Source organism: Cetorhinus maximus, chromosome 5 (assembly GCF_964194155.1).
Source record: "Cetorhinus maximus chromosome 5, sCetMax3.hap1.1, whole genome shotgun sequence".
Classification (NCBI taxonomy): domain Eukaryota; kingdom Metazoa; phylum Chordata; class Chondrichthyes; order Lamniformes; family Cetorhinidae; genus Cetorhinus; species Cetorhinus maximus.
The window spans coordinates 79,243,768-79,257,304 of NC_135883.1; the positions used below are offsets into that span (position 1 = coordinate 79,243,768).

The window sequence follows — 13,537 nt, forward strand, 5'->3', positions numbered from 1 at the left end:
TTTAGCTATTACCTTCATTTCCAAATCTATTGTTAGTTTCATACTAAATCGGAGTATTCTCCATTTTCTTGGATTTCCCCAAGCTTCTCAAATTCTTAACTATTTACACACCCTTAGGGTGGACTTCACTGCAACCTGTTAAATGTAATTCATGTTTGACAATGTTTCTGTAACTCACTGGATAGTAGCTGTAGATGTAGTGTATGTAGATTTTCATAAGGCATCTGTAGTGTTTCACAAGAAACCTTTTACAAAAATTTACTGGAAAAAAATTGTTGCAACTCAAATAAAAAGTTGGTAGATGTTGTATGTTACATGTTCAGTACATCTCACAAAGAGGTCCTGAGTCTTGTATGGTTGAACATTAATTGTTTATTGATAACACATAACCATGTACATAAATAAAGGGTATAGCCCAAGTTATGAGCTAACTCCAGGCTTGCTTCTACACAGGTCTCTGTCCAGTCCACAACTGACCATAGTCTCAGGTCATGTGCCTACTTACATCACACCGTGGACAGTGCTGTTTGCCAGTCCCGATAAACCTTTGCTATATGCCAACTACCCTGATACTACAATGGACAGGCAAGAAACAAAGAGCTAGAGTTAATGGGTGCTGCTCAAGTTGGATGAAGTATGGAAGTAATGTAACCCAAGGGTCAATACAGGATATGAATACATGACGGTCAAAAAAAGGAAAAGATGTGAAGATCGAACTTGTCCCATATAGTAATGTTGTAATTAAGCATCATGTTATTGTTGCCCCCATCTACTGACAGCTACGTAATCTCCTGAGAAAATCAAAAACACAGATTTAGAGAAAACCTAGGGAAATCCAGTGAGAGAGAAAAAAATGGGAAATTCCTTTCTGACTCCAAAGGTGATCAAAATAAAGTTCAGGAGGACACAGTGATAATGAAAGACATCTCCCAACTACTCACTTATCAGAGGGCTAGGGAGTCCCCACTGCATCCTGCCTTTCCAGCACCTCATAATGCAGATTATCACTCACTCCATTCCTCCCATGCTTCAGTTCAGAGACACATGCCAAGAAATTAGTGTAAGGAATTGGGTTAAACATCAGGCATGAGTAACTAAGAACAGGTAGGGTGCAAAATGAGAAGGAAAACATAGCTGATCAAAGAGACATTGCTCCTTGGCTGAACAGCCAAGGGATCCTGATATCCTAAGCTTCTTTTAAAAGGATATTTGCTAGGCATCAAAAATATGTGCAGGCTCTGGGGACAGAGTGGGCTGCAGATAACAGGTCAAATGGAGGACTCTACTATCACATGTACTCTGATGGCTTTGCAAACACATGTGGTGACTCCATAGACATCTGCAGCAGAGGTTCTGACAATGGATGCCCCAAGGGTCATCTGTGGTTCTTCTGGAAGCCTGTGGCATCTGACCGGACAGGGTGCTTCTTCTGATCTGAAAACATTTGGGATCGGGTTGCCACCAACTATCTCCAGTGGCTCAAGTGTTCCACGTTGATGCCATTAGGCCATTTGAAGGTTTAGTCCAGTATTAGTGACACAACAAGAATAGACACATAAAGCTGCTCTCTCTGGACGTTAGGACATACGTGCCCTCCCATCAGCACCTTGCCATGCCTGAAATATTTCCCAGAGGAAATACCAATGATTCCATTAACTAACCAAAATATCACCTCAATTTCTTTTTAACTAAGAAAATATACCAGCCATTGTTCCACCTACTGGTCATATTTTTTGTAAATGTTTGGATATGTTCCATTTATCTTGACTTCAGATCCAGGCCAGAAAAAGGTACCTGTCTTCAGACCCTGATACATTGCTGTCAGCCACACCTGTAAGATGAACAAAGAAAGTTATTAACTAATCAAACCTTTGAACACTCTTTGACAGATTTCACCAAACTTTTCCTGTGTACCTTGAAAGAAAACCCTATTATTTGCCATTGCTTGTGGAATACTATTATCAAATGATGATTGCACTACAGCAGCAAGACACACAGCATTGTGTCAGGTTACAAATACTAACAGAAGTGATTACAAATCATAAAAGTAGCATAAAACCAGCCCATGCCATCGTGTCCAAATACATACCATTGAAAGCCAATGTTTGAATGGTTCCCATGGTAGCTCAGTAAGGGTATCCAGTGAGCACGGACAAGCAAGGTCTCTGGTACCCCAGGCAACAGAAAGCACTTCATTTAGCCTCAGCATCACTGGCTATGGGTGTAGTATATTACAGCTACCTCTCTGCTACCCACTCTGTTGGGGAAGTGTAAATAAATTTAGTTGGAGAATGACTGCTTACACTGAATGCACATTGAGAGTCTTTTCTCAGTGCAGTACACAACTGAAAGATGAAAACAGGGGTGGGATGGAACTCCTTTTTAGATTTAATTTGAGAAAATAAGGACTGAAGAACATTGTGACACATCTTTGGACCTCCTAAAGTTGACTTTGAGGACATTTGAGCGGTTTGAAAGATTGTTGTGTGTGCACATCGTGTTGAGGTACAGCTCAGTGAACCAGCATGGTACATCACTGGAAAAAAATGGCATCGAAGGTATATCTTGGGACAATGGGGAATTCAACCCTAGCAAAGGGGCAGCTGTAACATACTAGAGAAGGTGGGGGGGGCGGGGAGGGGGGGTGATGGGTGGATAGGGGTGAGAAATCAGACAAGGTTCCCACTTATTATTTCTATTCCACTGGAACTTATATCTGTGCACATCAGATGAGGAAAGGGCTAAATTAATTTATGATGCTCCTAATCCCAGCAAACAAAGAAATTATCCAAGTTCAGTGATGAATAAAAGTCACAAGAAAAGAACAGCACCATAGAGCCTATTCTTAATGCATAATTAAGGACTTAATGCATTCAAAAGGGAAATAACAAGGAGATAAAAAAAGGTTTAAAAGTCTTCTAGATTACAAGAGCCATTGTAATTTACAGTCTTGATTTTCTCACCACACAGAAGTCTCTCACTCAGGTCTGTTCTTGCTTCACTGACAATTAAAGGTCCCTCAAGGAACAAGTAGTGAATAGTGGTTCCTCAGACTGGAAGGACGCATATAGTGGTGCTCCCCAGGGATAAGTATTAGGACAACCGCCCTTATTATATATATTTTTGATATATATCAATAGCTGGGACTTGGATACATGGAGCATGATTTTAAAAGTTTCCAGATGGCACAACATGTTGAAATGTAGTAGACAGTGAGGAGGACAGTAACAAACTTCAGGAGGATAGAGAGCATTTGGTGAAATGGGCAGACACATGGCAGATGACCATTGAACACAGAGGAAAATGTGAACTGATAGATTTTCACAGGAAGAATAAGGAGAGACAATATGAACTAAATGGGACAATTTTAAAGAGGATGCAGGAACAGAGACTCCAGGAGACTCCACACAAATCCTTGAAGGTGGCAGAGTGTTAAAAAGTATATGAAATTCTTGGCTTTATTAATAGAGGAATAGACTACAAAAGCAAGGAAGTTGTACTAAAGCTTTGTAAACATTGCATAGGCCTCAATTAGAATACTGTATTCAATTCTGGGCACCACACTTTAGAATGGATGTCAAGGCCTTAGAGAGTGGGGAGAAGAGACTGTACTTGGGATGAGGGATTTTAGTTACATGGAGGGAATAGAGAAACCGGAGTTGTTCTCCTTGGAGCTGGAAAGATTAAGGGGAGATTTGATAGCAGTGTTCAGAATCATGAATGATTTTGATAGAGTAAATTAGGAGAAATGGCTTTCAGTAGTTTCAAAAAGTTTAGCAAAATGAGGAAATATTTATTTTCCATATGCAGCGTGTTGCCATGATCTGCAATGCACTGCTTGAAAAGCTGTTGGAAGCAGATTTAATAGTAACATTCAAAACAGAATTGGATACATTTTTGAAAGAAAAGTAACTGCAGGGCCTTAGGAAAAAGGGAAGAATGGGATTAATTGGATAGTTCTACCAAATGGCTACCTTCTGCATTGTATCATCCTGTGATTCCATGAACAGTTCAAAAGTGATAAAAAGGTGCTTTGATCCAGCATCTTTAACTTATTAAAATTTTTAACGCATCTCACATAGAGACGTAGAACATAGAAAAATAGGAGTAGGAGTAGGGCATTCGGCCCTTCAAGCCTGCTCTGCCATTCAATATGATCATGGCTGATCCTCTACCTCAACACCATACTCCCGCTCTGTCCCCATACCCTTTGATGCCTTTAGAGTCCAGAAATCTTATTTATTCCCTTCTTAAATATATTCAATGACTTGCCCTCCACAGCCTTTTGTGGTAGAGAATTCCACAGGTTCACCACCCTCTGAGTGAAGAGGTTTCTCCTCATCTCAGTCCTAAATGGCCTACCCCATATACTGAGATTGTGACTCCTTGTTCCAGACCCCCAGCCAGAGGAAACATCATCCCTGCATCCAGCCTGCCAAGCCCTGTCAGAATTGTATATGTTTCAATGAGTGCATCAAACAATGGAGGGCTGGGGGGAGTTGGAGGTCTGGGGAGGTGTGCAGGGTGTTGGAGGTCGGGGGTGGGGGTTGTCAGAAGTTGAGGATGTATCAGAGGTTGAGAGGGGTGGGGTGTGTCGGAAGCCAGAGTCCCACGTCCGTGTGTGTGTGTGTATGTGTGTGTGTTTGGGGGGCGGGGTGGGGTGTGTGCGTGTGTGTGCGTGCGGGATTCCCGTGGGGTCTAGGTCTTTACAATAGTTACTCAGAAGTTAGAAGAGGTTTTAGTTCTTCTAACTCTTTTTAAGTAACTATTGTTGTAACCCCTGCAGAGTCTTCCGAATTTAGTGATTTAAACTACATTTTCGGATGGTTCCCAGCACAGCACAATTTTCCAGAGGAAGTATGCACTTCTGGGCAATTATCATGCAAACCCTTACCTGGGAACTTCCCAGAGGGATTCCCTAGCGCATCTTTGGGGTGGCCCCCAAATCTGACGCTGGGGAGCTCAGAAGTAATGGGCCGTTAAGTTGGATTCTCTCTTTGAGGATGTTGGCAACATGTTGTGCATTTCCAGTATGTCCTATTTTTATTTCAATTAGAAAACACATTGTCCAGTAAAAAGGAGACAAATGTTTTCCAGCACTTTCATGAATTGAGATGATTAACTATTCTACCAGAATAAATAATTTACAAGGAAAGTGCATTATAGGATGATTGTTGCAGTGCAATATTTTACATTTCTGGAACACATTTAGTATAAATAACTTTTAATTCTCAGGTCAAATAAGGTCTGACTTTTTAAAAATCATTGCACAGGATACGGACATCACTGGCTAGGCATTTATTGCCCATCCTTAATTGCCCTTGAGAAGGCGGTGGTGAACTGCCTTCTTGAACCGCTGCCGACCATGTGGTGTAGATACACCCACAGTGCTGTTAGGAAGGGAGTTCCAGGATTATGACCCAGCGACAGTGAAGGAACGGCAATATAGTTGCAAATCAGGATGGTGAGTGGCTTGGAGGGGAACTTGAAGGTGGTGGTATTGCCATGCATCTGCTGCCCTTGTCCTACTAAATGATAGTGGTCATGGGTTTGGAAGGTGCTATCAAAGGAGACTTGCTGAGTTGCTGCAGTGCACCTTGTATATGGTAGACACTGCTGCCACTGTGTGTCGGTGGTGGAGGGAGTGAATGTTTCAGATGGTGGATAAGGTGCCAATCAAGTGGGCTGCTTTGTCCTGAATGGTGTCGAGCTTCTTGAGTATTTTTGGAGCTGCACTCATCCAGGCAAATGGAGAGAATGCCATCACACTCCTGACTTGATCCGTGTAGATGGTGGACAGGCTTTGGGGAGTCAGGAGGTGAGTTACTCATTGCAGAATTCCTAGTCTCTGACCTGCTCTTGTAGCCACAGTATTTATATGGCTAGTCCAGTTCAGTTTCTGGTCAATGGTAACCACCAGGATGTTGATAGTGGGGGATTCAGAAATAGTAATGCCATTGAATGTTAAAGGGAAATGGCTGGATTCTCTCTTGTTGGACATGGCCATTACCTGGCACTCGTGTGGCATGAATGTTACTTGTCACTTATCAGCCCAAGCCCGAATGTTCTCCAAGTCTTCGTGCATTTGGGCACGGACTGTTTCAGTATCTGAGGAGTCGTGAATGGTGCTGAACATTGTGCAATCATCAGTGAACATCCTCACTACTGACCTTATGATGGGAGGAAGGTCATTGAGGAAGCAGCTGATGATGATTGGGCCTAGAGCAGTACTCTAAGAATTCCTGCAGCAATGTCCCAGGAATAAGAACATAGGAACAGGAGTGGGCCATTCAGCCTGTTGAGCCTGCTCCTCCATTCAGTTAGATTGTGGCTGATCATCTATCTCAACAACACTTTCCTGCACCATCTCCATATCCCTTGATGTCATTAGTCTCCAGAAATCTATCGATTTCTGTTTTGAACATGGTCAATGATTGAACTTCCACAGCCCTTTGGGATAGAAAATTCCAAAGATTCACCACCCTCTGAATGACGAAATTCCTCCTCATTTCTGTCTTAAATGGCCTACCCCTTATCCAGAGATTATCTTCCTGGTTTTAGACTCACCAACCAGGAGAAACATCTTATCTACATCCACCCTGCCACGCCCTGTAAGAGTTTTGTATGTTTCAATGAGGTCACCCCTCATTCTTCAAAACTCAAGGGAATATAGAACCAGTCCCCTCCAATCTCTCCTCATAATACAATCCTGCGATCCCAGGGATTAATCTTGTGAACCAATGTTGCACTCCCTTTATGGTAAGTATATCCCTCCTTAGATAAGGGGACTGACATGATTGACCTCCAACAACCACAACCATCTTATTTGTGCTAGGTATGACTCCAACCAGTGGAGAGTTTTCCCCCTGATTCCCATTAACTCCAGTTTTGCTCGGGCTCGTTGATGCCACACTCGGTCAAATGCTGCCTTGATGTCAAATGCAGTCACTGACATCTCACCTCTGGAGTTCAGCTCTTTTATCCTTGTTTGGACCAAGGCTGTAATGAGGTCAGGAGCTGAGTGGCCCTGGAGGAACCCAAACTGAGCATCAGTGAGCAGGTTATTGCGGAGCAAGTGCCACTTGATAGCACTGTCAACGACCTCATTCACCACTTGGTGATCAAGGGTAGATTGATGAGCCAGAGCTAGATTTGTTCTGTTTTTTGTGAAAAGGACATACCTGGGCAATTTTCCACATTGTAGCAGTAGTAGAACAGCTTGGCTAGGAAAGTCCTCAGTCCTATTGCTAGAATGCTGTAAGGGTCCATAGCCTTTGCAGTATCCAGTGACTACAGCCATTTCTTGATATCATGTGGAGTGAATCGAATTGGCTGAAGACTGGGGGCCTCAGGAGGAGGCCGAGATGGATAATCCTCTTGGTACTTCTGGCTGAAGATGGTTGTAAACGCTTCAGCCTTGTTTTTAGTACTGGTGTGCTAGACTCCCCCATCTTTGAGGATGGGGATATTTGTAGAGCCTGCTCCTCCAAACAGCTGTTCAATTGTCCACCACCATTCATGACTGGATGTGGCAGGAGTGCAGAGCTTAGATCTGTTCTGTTGGTTGTGGGATCACTTATCTCTGTCTATTGTATGCTGCTTATATGTTTGGACTGCAAATGGTCCTTGTGGTGTAGCTTCACCAGGTTGATACCTGTTTTTTTTGATGTGCCTGGTTCTGCTCCTTTGAACCAGGGTTGATCCCCTGGCTTGATGGTAGTGTTAGAGTGGGGGATATGTCAGTCCATGAGGTTAAAGATTGTGTCTGTATGCAATTCTGCTGCTCAAGGATGCCCAGTTGTGAGTCACTAGATCTGTTTGAAATCTATCCCATTTAGCATGGTGGTTGTACCACACAACATGATGGAGGGTATCCTCAATGTAAAGATGTGACTTGGCCTCCACAAGGACTGTGCGGTGGTCACTCCTACCGATACTGTCATGGACAGATGCATCTCTGTCAGGTAATTTGGTGAGGACAAGGTCAAGTAGGTTTTTCTCTCTTGTTGATTCGTTCACTACCTGACGCAGACCCAGTCTAGCAGCTATGTCTTTTAGGACTCGGCCAGCTCAGTCAGTGTGGTGCTACCGAGCCGGTTTTGGTGATGGACATTAAAGTTCCCCACCCAGAGTACATTCTGTGCCCTTGCCACCCTCAGTGCTTCTTCAAGTGGTGTTCAACATGGAATAGTACTGATTCATCAGTTGAGGGGTGGGAGAGAGGGGGGAATAGGCAGTAACCAGCAGGAACTTCCCTACTCCATATATGGCCTGATTCCATAAGACTTCCTGGGGTCCAGAGTCGATGTTGAGGACTCCCAGGGCAACTCCCTCCTGACTTTATACCACTGTGTTGCCACCTCTGGGGTGGTGATGGTGTGTCAAGGACATTATCTGTAAGGTATGATTCCGTGAGTATGACTATGTCAGGCTGTTGCTTGACTAGTCTGTGAGACAGCTCTCCCAATTTTGGAACAAGCTCCCAGATGTTAGTAGGAGGAATCTGCAGTTTTGACAGGGCTGAGTTTACCATTATCATTTCCGATGTCTAGGTTGACACTGAGTGGTCCATCTGGTTTCATTCATTCTAGACTTTGTACCAGTTTGATACAACTCCGAGTGACTTGCTAGGCCATTTAACGGTCAACCATATTGCTGCTAGAACAGCAGATTTCCTTCGCTAAAGGGAATTAGTGAACCAGATGGGTTTTTATTATCGAGACTAGCTTTTAATTCCAGACTTTTTTTAAAATATGATTGAATTTAAATTCCACTGTGGGATTTGAACCCATGACCCCGGAGCATTAGCAAAGATCTCTTGATTGCTAGTCCAGTGACATTACCACTATGCCACAACCTCCACCTCCTCATCAGTTGACTTGTAAGTGTAAGCATGAAATATTTGGATAATTCTCAGTTTGACCAACTGATGTCTTGTTAGAAAAGCAAATACCTTTCCTGTAACACAGTTTTTCAATCCGCCATCACTGAAAATGCTTGAAGCATGGCAACAATTGAACTATTATGATGGTTAACAAAGAACTACAGGGCTGGATTTCTCATTCTGGGTGCAGCTTTATTGCTATGCAAGTGAACTGAAGTGAATCCATTCTGTGTCCCCCCAGCAATTAACCAGGCCAGTACAGTGTGAAATAGCACAGAATCATCTTAGATTCAGGAGCCACGAGACAATCATCTTGAATTTGAATAAGAAACAATTTCCTAAAGCACCACTATTGTCAATGTTTCTGTTTTTAACTTAGATGGATCTTACCCACACAAAAAAAAAGCAGGGATCCTTACAGACAGAAGAACACTCTGTTTGGTCACTTATGCATATACTTATACTCGTATTAGCAGATAACAAGAAATCTAGGCAGATGCAGAGCTTATGGGTGTGGGAAGTAAAAGAATGTGGTATGAATATTTTTAGAACAAGTAGTAACAAAATTTAACTCTGAATCCACACTGTACCACTGTACATTGGGATAAGCAATTGACTAGAAAAAAAGTGAAACATTTTGATATGGGGCAAAGTAAAATTTCCAGCAGTAATATAGAGCAATTAATAACATTTGAAAGGTTTGGATTCAAATACAATAATTCCCTTAATCCTACAGAAACAAATGAATTGTCCCTGATGTTAGGGACAGAATGTTATGCCCCCCCCCCACAGAGGGAAGTGATCATGGTGGTGAGGGGTGGGGGTGGGGTGGAGACTCCACTGCTCTGGGTGGGAAGGGTGGAAGCCGGACTTCTGACCCCAAGGCCAGTTGAGGCCCTTAAGTAGCCACTTAAGGGTCTCCTCCTGCCACCTCTGGAATTCTACAATGGCCAGTAATTGACATGTAAGACCACCGCACATCAAAACCTGTCAAGTTTGTCTGTGGCATACTAGGAGCGAGAGCCTCATATACAGGCACACTGTGCCCAATTGAGGGACCCAGCATCAGGAAGGGGGGCCCTACAGGAAGGTACCCCCTACTCTGCCCTTGCTGTCGAACGGCACCCCCCTCCCTCATACCCCCATCCAACCGCACTTAGATCTCTCTAGGGATCCATGGGCGATCCTTGGTGAAAGGCCAAGTGCTAGACCGGCAGCAGCTACCACTCCCAGTGGCGCTGCTGGTACTGGAGAGCTGCTGGTCCCTGACTTGCCGGCAGCTCTCGGGAGCAGAATTTCTGCTCTGCACCGATCGTAATTCAACAGGAGGCACAACCCCACCCAGGTAAGTGCCTGATCCTTACAAGGTTCTGTTGAGTATCTGGAAAATATTCGACACTGGGTTCCAGCCAGTGGACGTGTACCTGCCTCGAACATTCAATTGCATGCTAGATGTAAACTGAACGTTCAATTCTTCTTTAGATCAAATTATATAGGATATACAGCACAAAAATAGGCCATTCAGACCAAATAGTCCATACCAGCATTTATGCTCCACTCAAGTCACCTCCCATCATTCCTCATCTAAATCTACCATTGTAAACCACTATTCCTTTCTTCCTCATATGCTTGTCTGATTTCCTGGTAAACACATCTATACTTTTAGCTTCAACCATTCTCTGTGGTAGCACTCTTTGGGGTGGTATAGTGGTATTATCACTGGGCTAGTATTCCAGCGACCCAGGGTAATGCTCTGGAGACCTGGGTTCGAATCCCAAATTTGAATTCAATAAAAATCTGGAATTAAAAGTCTGATGATGACCAAGAAACCATTGCCAATTGTAAAAACCCCTCTGGTTCACTAATATCCTTTACAGAAGGAAATCTGCTGCCCTTACCTGCTCTGGCTTACATACGGCTCCAGACCCACAGCAATGCGGTTGACTCTTAAACGCCCTCAGTTAGGGATTGGCCTAGCCAGCAACACCCACATCCCATGAACAAATATAAAAAAAACCTGATTAAATGCTCCCTCACCACCAAACTTGCTGCAAGTGAGGGAATTAAATCTACCCAGATACTCTAAATCAGTGTTCCTGTTCTAACACTCAAATATTATTAATTCCAATACTCACGGGTTGTCCTTTGTACCAGAGGGAATTGAACTTTTCCTTATTTCGAAGGCTGAAAGAGGCATCCATGTCCACATCATACATGCGATTTCCAACCACACCATGAGATTCTGGATATAGACCCTGAAATTGAAATTAATGGCACAAGACTATTCTGCATTTGTATTTGCAAATGGGGTTCAATAGAACTGGTTCAAATCAAATTTAGAGTAAATGAAGAGAAATTGTTTTCAGTGGCCGATAGGTTGATGACCAGAGGATATAAAGTTAAAATGGTTGGCAAAAGGACCAGGAGCAATATGAGACAAAACTTTTTTTAAAACATAGTGGTTAAACAAGTGGTTAGGATTTCGAATTGAAGGTTGAAAAAAATTGCAAGGGTATTGGAAAATTAGACCAACTGGACTGCTGTTTGAAAGAGCACATGTGGACAGTTACAATTAACATAACAATCAGACAAGAAATTGGCTCGCACTTTGCTCACTTTACAGGGTTATGGTGAGTGCCATGCACGCATTCTTTCTTCACAAGTGTTCCACTTGCCATACTGGGAAAACAGCTGCATAGGCTTTCACAGCCCAGTCCTGAACTGACGTCAATCTCTTCGTTTGTTTGTGGTCCTCTATCCAAAATTCTTTTGCGACTGACCACAGCCTGGTAAAAAGTTATTTTTCTTCCCATAGCTAGGAGGAGGAAATTGGCAGATTTCTGCCATCTACAACTCATTTTTCCCCTCAACTACTCCCACTGCCCCAATTCCCTTCCTAGACTCCCATTATGACCTCAACCATCTTGATGACTTCTTAGGCCAGTGAGTTGCCTCAATTGCCTACAGCTAACAAATTGGGCCAGCAGACTAATATCCCATGTACTTGCCCCTTCAGGCAAATGCAACACACACAGCACGGATATCACATCCCAATTCAAGCACAATTCAATTTCCAGAACAAGGTGTCTAATTTCTATAAAATGGATGCATTGCTCGTAAGGTGACATTATAGATCACGTGATTGTTGTATATCACTCACAATTCTTGGCAATTTCAGGTGGAAGTCAGTTAAGTTATAAATACTGTGGCAGCAGAATACTGCAATCCTAAAGACTGCAGATACACCTTAAGTAACAAAATTGACAAAGGCACCAAAATATTAACATCCTAATTAGCATTACAAGAATAGAAAAGGTCAGTCTATACACCATTACTGGTGTTTACAGGAAAAACTAAAAAAGCAGCACTGAAGAATAAGATGTATGTGGAAGAGGAAACAGTGAAGTAGGTAGGAAGGGAATATCATGTAAAAGATTGGTTTTCACTTTGTACTCAGTGGGCAGAATCTACCCATCCCACTGGGGCAGGTCTAAAGAAAATTTTGATATGAAGTCAGCAGGCTAGTGTACCAACACATTCCCAACGCCGGCCAAAGTTGCCAAAGACAAGTTGTCACCAGCGACACGTACTCACCCAGGAGCAGTGTAATTAAATACCCATTTGTGGGCAGATTGGGGACGGACCTCCCCCATCTCCACTGAGGGCAAAGCCCAGCAGGTACCTGGAGGAAGCTTGCTGGTGGTCAGCCAGTGGGACCGCAAAGCCTCTGACACTCAATCTCCTCCCCACACCAGTGCAGCAGGGGTCAGCAGGCCACAGACCATCCTCTGGAGGAGTTTCACCACCACCAGGGTGGCCTGGCAGCTGTTGCCACAGTTTTTTTTTAAATTGAGGCCACTTCAGAGGGTGTATCAAAATAGAAGCGCCCTCAAAGTTCCCCTCCTGCAGTGGCACTGCCCACTTCACCTGGTGCCAGTGACATCCTTCCAAGATTGCAGACACTGATTGGGCCTGCAGCCTCAGGAAAACTACCCGCCATCCTTAATTGTAGACCACTCCCAGAGACGGCCAAAAGGATCCCATAGGCTGGGTAAGGACCTGGAATTAGTCCCACCCCTCCATTATTTCTAAAGTTAAGATTTCATACAGCGGGTGCACAAAAAATGTTCATGTCAGTTGGAATCCTGTGTAATACCGTAACACTAAGTTGAAGCACAATATTGATTTTCCCTTATTTTAGCATTTAAAAATATTTTCAATTTCTTAAACTGATGAATTTCACAAAATATTTTATTTTAAATGTTTTCTTAAATAAAAGATTTCAAACAAGCTAGCAGTGCCACCTATGTTGAGGTACAATGGTTATTATATGCTGACAGCGCTATCCATGTTAATCAATAGCTATCTGTCAACACACAGGAGAGAAATTTGTTCATGTAGACATCAACATTCTTTGTGCAGCCATTGAGTCCAAAGTGAAGTCCAGTACAGCACAAATACCATTTTTTTGACTCATATTCTCTTTCTACCTACTTCATGGTTTCCTCTTTCGCACAAATCCTGTTCCTCACTGCTGCTCTTTTAGTTTTTCCTGTGAACACCAGTTATGCTGACATTTTCTGCTCATGAAAAGAAGCAGCATTACATAGAGGTACATCAATTCCACAGGGGCAGACAGCACTGCGAGCACAG

The 13,537-nt window shown here is 43.2% G+C and overlaps 1 protein-coding gene across 1 annotated transcript in view; it reads right to left on the reverse strand.

Annotated features, from left to right (window-relative positions):
* The window catches only part of LOC144680751 (venom phosphodiesterase 2-like), a 181,823-nt gene that overhangs the window by 95,024 nt on the left and 73,262 nt on the right, over positions 1 to 13,537 (reverse strand). The window contains exons 7-8 of the mRNA XM_078542090.1: positions 11,020 to 11,139; positions 1,722 to 1,831 (exon numbers count right to left, since the gene is read on the reverse strand). Of these exons, the coding sequence (XP_078398216.1) occupies positions 1,722 to 1,831; positions 11,020 to 11,139 (230 nt within the window). The remainder of the gene's footprint in view (positions 1 to 1,721; positions 1,832 to 11,019; positions 11,140 to 13,537) is intronic.